Genomic DNA, 7,085 nt, shown 5'->3' with positions numbered 1-7,085 from the left:
TGGGAGGTGTTCCATTCCCCTGATCATCCTCGTGGCCTCCTCTGGACTTGCTCCAACAGCTCCATGTCCTTCTTATGTTGAGGACACCAGAATTGCACACAGTGCTTCAAGTGGGGTCTCATGAGAGCAGAGCAGAGGGGCAGGATCACCTCCATGACCTGCTGCTCACGCAAAAAAACCAGAAGGCAAACCCCGCCCGGGATCACTCACCTCAGCCACGCTGCACAGAGTGGAGCCACCCGCAGCTGCCTGCCTGCCCTGGAGCTCCGGCAGCACCAGGGGCCTCTCAGCTGCGGCTAAAGCTGGATCCAGACACCTCTGGAGGCGGGCACTGTGAAAACACTGGGAGAAACACCGCTGTGACACGCCGGTCTGCCTTCTTGCCCTCAGCCCTGGGAGCAGTGTGAGCAGGCAGACAGCATCCCGGAACACGCTGCGGCTCCACACAGCAGCCACCACAGCAGCCAGCCCTCAGAATCGGTGCTGCACAGGTAGGATCAACACGGGGAAGGAACCGGGTGTTTCTGAAGCTACTGCTGGATGGTCACCACTCCTCAGGGTTTGGTGAGCAGCCGTTTCCTGGCAGGGAAGCGAAGAAGAACAAGGAAGAAACATTGGCCAAGTGCCATGGCAAGAATCCAGGCCTGGATTCCTGAGCAGCATCCCTCTGCCCGCCATGGCACAACACTGCCTCGAGCCAGCTCCTGGGACAGAGGGTTGGCACCCTGATTCCAGGGACAGGCAGTTTCTCTGTCTCCTCTGGGTTATTCGTGTTCCTTTGGATGGTGAGGAGTTACCTTCAGCCAGGGCTCAGTGAAGAGCAGCTGATGGAGCACTGCCTGTGTTTTCATGGTGATTCACCAAGCGCCCTGAGCACAACACTCATAAGCGGAAGCCAGGCTGCTTGATAAAGAGCTGAACCAGGGAGAGTGGAGGCACAGGCAAGAGGCTGGGGTGGAGAACAGGCAGAGGAGGGGAGTGAGAGGCTCAGCAATGTGTGCATGTCTTGCTGTCCCATCTTGGGGACAATCTGAGCATTGTAACGCATGTCCCAGTGACTTCAAACCTGTTTTGCTCTGGGATGTACTCCCCATCACAGCCCCAGGGAGATGGAGGGCTCCTGTGGGTGATGCCTGAGCGTAAGCCCAGATGTGGTACTGCAATGTGCACAAGGCACTGGGGATGCACATGCTGGCAAGTGGGCAGCAGATGGGTCTGTGGAGAAAGCTGGGTGGGGTGGAAGTGAGGAGGTGATTTTCTCCCCAATGTATCTCTGGATGTCTGTTTCCAGCCCACCCAGGCAGCAGAATGACGCTATGGAATGGCTCCTTCCCCTTCTACCCTGGTGCCAATGCATGCTTCCCCTTTGACACCACCTGGGCTGTCATTGTTTCCATCTTCCTCTCCATGTTGGCCACTTTCATCATCATCCTGCCAGGGATCCGGGGCAGGGGGGTAAGTGGAAGGGCAGGGGGAGCTCAGCCCTGTGGTCCCTGCCCTTTGCATCCCACATGCTTCCTTCTTCCCAGACTCTAAAACAGACTTGGGGAGCAAACATGCTCACAGGTTCATGGCCAGGCCTCTGGGATCTCTAGCAAGCCATGGGGGTGAGCTCCAGCCCACCCCAACTCAGCATGTACCCCCCATGCTAGAGCCCCTAAAATCCACACAAAATTTGCAAGGCACCCAGATCTGTGCTTGGCTGGATTTCGCTGTGAGCAAGCCTGAGTGACTTCACAGGAGTGGAAAAATAGGGTAAGGCTTGAAGACCTTGCTCCGCTTTTCCCAAAGCCTGGGTGAAAGAAGGAGATACTCACTGTGAGTGTCCCAGCACTGCTCATGGTGCTCTGTGTGGCCAACAGACCCTTGCATGCTACACTTGCATGCTTGGCCCTGCAGCGGGGCTGGCCGAGAGGCGGCTTCCCCCCATGGAACACACTGTGAACCCACAGCAACTGCTTTTGTCTCCAGCTGTGGCCAGCTGCCAGCACATCCAAACACATGAGGTTTGGGGAAATATGGAAATCCCAGCTCAGGCCTATTAAACGGGGTGTCTCCATCCTCCTTCCCAGAAAGGGGACAGCATGACTTTCTCAAATGGGCTGGTTTTGCTCTGCCTGGATCTCCCTGCTGCCTCCCATACCCAAAGGCAGGGATCCCCCAACCGCATGTGTCCCTGACGCCACCCGCTTTCAGAGCCTGTGGGGTGACTCCACAGGGAGGCACAAGCCTCTTTCTCACTGTCTGGCACTTCTAAATGACACGCTTGGTGCCCAGGTCCCCATGGCACAATCTGACCGAGACATGTCTCCCTCCCTGTTCACCCCTTGCAGCGACTCTTCTGGTTCCTGCGGGTGGTGATGGGTCTCTTCGTGGGAGCGGTGGTCCTCAGTGAGTACCAGAGTCCTGGGGAGGGGAAGCTCAAGGAAGTCTGAGACATGGGATGAGAAGCAAAGCAAGGGGGGGTGAACAGAGCAGCCAAGCACCAAGTCCAGCCCACAGGATGAGTTTGTGGGGAAGATCGATGCCCGTATGTGTCTGGGACCTGGCTCCAGCAAGTTGTGGCTGCTGCAAATACCCATCTGTCTCATCTCTGAAGGCTTGCAGTATGCACAGACCACCTCCAGAGCAGTCACTGGAAGCCACCCACCAACTTCCAAGGGCCACAGACAAATCGGGACATGCTTAGATAAGAACCAGTTCCTAGACAGTGCCCACACATCAGCCCTATTGCCTATAGGGCTGTGGACTGCATTGGGTCTGGGAAGAAACCAGCCCAACTAGGAATATCAGGGTCACGGGTCTGGGTTGATATTGGGGAAGGACATACAAGGCAGCCTGGGGCTTATAACCTAGGCCTGGCCCTTGGAATGGGGTAGACGATGCTTAGGCTATGGTGACCATCATGGCAGGTGCTTCCAGCACTAGGTGTCTCACCATCAGACCATAACTAACTTTTGAAGTCTTCACAGCCACACAGTTCACCAGGGACTGGGAGACCGGCTGGGTGACAGCAAACACCTCCTACAAGTCTTTCAGCTGTGCCCTGGTGAATGTGGACATTGGGCTGCACATTGGCCTGGCGGGGGTGAATGTCACACTGGTGGGTGAGTGTATATCACACCAGGAGAGTATTGGGTGCAAGTCTAGCAGCCATGCACCTGGATAATGGGGCTGTGGGCCCTTAAGCTCCCACACCAGGAAGTCTTGGAGCTGCCTCCAAGGCTGAGAAAGGTCCTTAGTCTTCATCATCGGCAGGAAACCCAGTGCATCAGCTCAATGAGACCATCAACTACAACGAGCAGTTTGCGTGGAGTTTTGATGCAGACTACGATCAGAGCTATGATGAAGGCCTGGAAAAGGGGCTCCCCAGTCCCATCCTCTACGTGGCAGAGAAGTTCACCTCACAGAGCCCCTGCGGCATGCACAGGCAGTACCGCATCTCCAGCCACTACGCGTCTCTCACACTGTGGTAATTCAGAGCAAGCGGTCAGCCCTATCTCTGCTCACTGGGGAGGTGGCAAGAACCACTTAGAGCACAGGGAGCTTGATTGATAGAGCCACCCTCTTCCCTGTAAGGCCATGTCAAAGCCTTGACTGGTCTCTGGCACCCACTGTTCTGGGTGAGGATGCTCATGCTTCCTGGACTGCCTATCTCCCCAGAGTCCTTGTCTGTGTCCTCTGCCCCGATGTGTAAAATTGCAGTTGCAGAAAAATCATTCCTCATTTAAAGGAAAGCAGATGTAATTGTGTAGGGTGCAAAGTCCTCTCCCAAGGAAGATGCAAAACCCTAATAAGATGAGCTGGGGTTGAGAGGGTTTCCTCTTGCATGCCAAAGAGAGAATAAGACCTGCTGGTGGGGAGCAGGAGAGACTGTCAAAAGGGTGCTCAGAGGCTGTCTTGTGGTGTTGAGCTGAGAGCTCTCGTATGTGTTGTCATCACGGAGTCTCAGAGGTTGTCTCATGTGTCTCAGAGGTCATGGGAAAGGCACTGCAGGGAAGAGTGTGTCCTACAATTTCCCCTATAGACGTAGGCTCGAGGACCCTGTCCACATCTCCTTTTTATTTCCAAGAAAAACAACTAGCCCTGCGCAAACCTTCCTGCCACTGAGAAGGAGCATTTCAAGGCAAGGATGTTGATGTAAACTTATTTTTCATTATTATCCTTGGAATCAGAACAATTTGTTAGGATCACCTCCCCAGTGAGCTAAAGCCAAACCCCATGTACAGGGCAGGGCTGGCAACTGGGCTCACTCCAGGTGCTGAATCAGATGCGGGCATGGCTCCTTGTGTGGTTCTCCAAAGGTCTCCCTTGTTGCTGTTCTCCCTTTGAACAGGTGAGAACTGCCTGGGAGTGGCCACTTGTGGAGGACCACAAGAGGCAGAGAAGGAGAAGGAGGGAACTCCAGAGGTTTCTACTCCAGCCCCCTATCCAGAGCAGGGCTCATGTCAAAGCCATATCAAGGTGCTTAGGGCTTGCTGAACTTCAATACTGAATGTCTTCAGGCATGGAGACCCTTCTCCAGCACTGTGGGACCTGTCCTGTAGCTCCACCATTCATGTAGTTACAGAACTGTTTGGGTTGGAAGGAAGGGACCTCCTTAGATCAGTCTGTTCAGCCTACCTCCTCAAACAGGACCAGCTAGAGCAGGTTTCCCAAGGCAGTATCCTTCCATTGGGATGCAGAGAGGAGACCCTGAGAAGAGGCTCCAAGCATGACACCTTCTGCTTGGTTTTGTGGTCCTTTTGCAGGATGGCCTTTTGCACATGGCTCGTTTCCATCCTGTTGTTCTCCATGCCCATCCTGCTCTATGGTGGCTACATGCTTCTGCTCACTGCTGTGCTGATGCTCTTCTCACTGCTCTTCTTCTTCACTGCAAGGAGCACCACGAAGTGCCCCATCTGGTTTGGCACAGCTTCCTTGAAAACATACTATGGAGGATCCTTTTGGCTGACATTAGTGACAGGTGAGTGCTCAGTTTGTTCCTGGGCTTTTGTTCTCCATCCCTGCAGCAATGATGCTCAGTGATGTCCCAGCAGCACCTTATCCCTTCTGTCTTCATGGCTGGTTGCAGAAAATTATGTTTGATTTTGTTTTGATTTAGATTTTGTTTTCCAATGGAATACAAGAATACAGGAATTTAGAATAACATTGTCAAGACTGGGAGAAAAAAGGATGAGCAGCCAGGAGATCCTAATGGCCAAAGTTATCTGCATGGAGGTGTGCCCAGAGGAGTGCTGTGGAAGTCAGAACTCAGAGTCAGGGAAAGACCTGGCCTGGAAGGACCCTCGAGGGTCTCTTTCCCAGCCCTTGCCCAGAGCAGGGTTAGCCATAAAGCCGTATCAGCCTTGTTCAGTCTCATGGTGTTTGTGCACATGGCTAGAGACCCCCTCTACCTCTCAGGACCTGCCCCACATGGTCCCACTCATGGACAGCAATTATTGTCTTTTCCTAAAGTGGAATTTCCCATGTTATGACTGTGCACCCCTGAGGAGGAGAGTGACTCTTCGTCAGTAGCAGAAGGTGGCGATTAAGTCCCCCTGAAGGCTCCTCTTTTTCAGTCTAAACAAACCCAGCTCCTCCAGCCTTTCCCCATACCTAGTGGGCTCCAACCTCAACTCTCTTGGCCATTTGCCCCAGTTCATTGACTTCTTTGGTATCTGTCATGAAGGCATATTGTTTAGATCCCATCAGAGGCACTTAACACTTTATATCAGACCATTATCATCAACTTCTTACTGAGTCTTCTGCTAGAAATACTGAAATAGAAATTGATAAAGTTTGTGAAGTTTAGAAGCCCGATAGGCTACATCCAAAGAATAAATGATGGAGAAATAACAGAGATGATAGATAAAGAAATAACTCTTCTTTTCAAGGAATTGTAAAGAAAAAAATTACATTGTCTAGTGCCATATATAAAACCATAAAAAACATGGAAATGCCAGAAGGAGCAGAGCAGTACAGTCTGACAGACACTGAAATGTCTGTTATAATCTCAGCCCTTTCAGATAAAGAAGGAACTTTATGAAAGTAACTTGCAAGTTATCTGGTAGTTGTGTAAAACCAATCACTAGGACACATGAGAATCAGATCTATGCATTGATTAGTACTTAAGTAGGGCCAGACCATTCTGAGGTCCTTTTGTGGAGGAATCGTGTTTGGTAATCGTCTTTGCCTTTAGTTTCTCCACCTGTTAGTGGGGATAATTTCCTCAGAGACATGGGTTAGTGGTGGTCTTGGCAGTGCTGAGGTAATGGTTGGGCTTGAAAATCTCAGAGGTCTTTTCCAACCTAGTTGATTCTATTGTTCTATTCTATGATTCTCTTTTGTACTGGGGAGCCCAAACTGATGGCAGAGTGGAGACAGAATTAACACCTTCCCTTGACCTCCTGGGTGATGCCATGTGCTGTTGGCCTCCAACCCCAGATCTGGGTCTGGATGGGGCTGGGACACAGCAGGGAAGAAGTGCTAACGTGTCTCTCCATGCTGTGCATTTCAGGGCTACTGTGCCTGCTGCTGGGGCTGGGTGTCATCGTCTTCAACTCTGTGCAGCCAGAGAAGCTGAAGCTTGTCTTTAACCTGGACGAGGGAAAGGGAGAAGAAGAGGAAGGGTGGGACAAGCCCTACCTGCCTGCTGAGCCCAGCTCCTCTGCACAGGACATGCTGATGGTACCCCTGGGTGAGCTTTGCGAGGTGACAGCTACCCACCAGTAAGGGCAAAGACTGAGGACACCCCTTCTGAATCCATGCTCCTGTCCAACTGCACCAGGAGCATGGGTGGGAATACACGTAAGAGCCAGGTGACAAGAACATCCAAGCCTGGAACAGTGTCTCAAATATGACAACTTGCCCTCTTTTCTTTTTTTTTTGGGTTTTGTTTTGGTTTTGGTTTTGTTTGGTTTGGTTTGGTTTTTTGTTTGGTTTTTTTTTTTTTTTTTTGTTGGTTGGTTTGTTGGTTGGGTTTTGTTTGTTTTTTGGTTTTATTTTCTGTTGTTTTGCTGGGAAAGGTAGAGACCTCTTTGGGGCAGAGACAAGCCAACCCCCAGCCCTGATTGTCCAGTTACAGGCACTGTAACTGCCTTTCC

At 51.8% G+C, this 7,085-nt stretch overlaps 1 protein-coding gene across 1 annotated transcript; it reads left to right on the top strand.

Annotated features, from left to right (window-relative positions):
• Nucleotides 1–1,308: 1,308 nt before the first annotated feature.
• On the top strand, nucleotides 1,309–6,714 carry DUOXA1 (dual oxidase maturation factor 1). The gene is made up of 6 exons (XM_010013375.1): nucleotides 1,309–1,455; nucleotides 2,334–2,391; nucleotides 2,973–3,107; nucleotides 3,259–3,472; nucleotides 4,752–4,966; nucleotides 6,500–6,714. Exons 1-6 carry the CDS (start codon nucleotides 1,309–1,311, stop codon nucleotides 6,712–6,714), a joined length of 984 nt encoding a protein of 327 aa, XP_010011677.1.
• The last annotated feature ends 371 nt before the right edge of the window (nucleotides 6,715–7,085 follow it).

This window comes from Nestor notabilis, unplaced genomic scaffold (genome assembly GCF_000696875.1).
Source record: "Nestor notabilis isolate BGI_N333 unplaced genomic scaffold, ASM69687v1 scaffold9754, whole genome shotgun sequence".
NCBI lineage: Eukaryota > Metazoa > Chordata > Aves > Psittaciformes > Psittacidae > Nestor > Nestor notabilis.
Note: the sequence above shows the minus strand (reverse complement) of the source record. Positions and strands in the feature narration are given on the sequence as shown.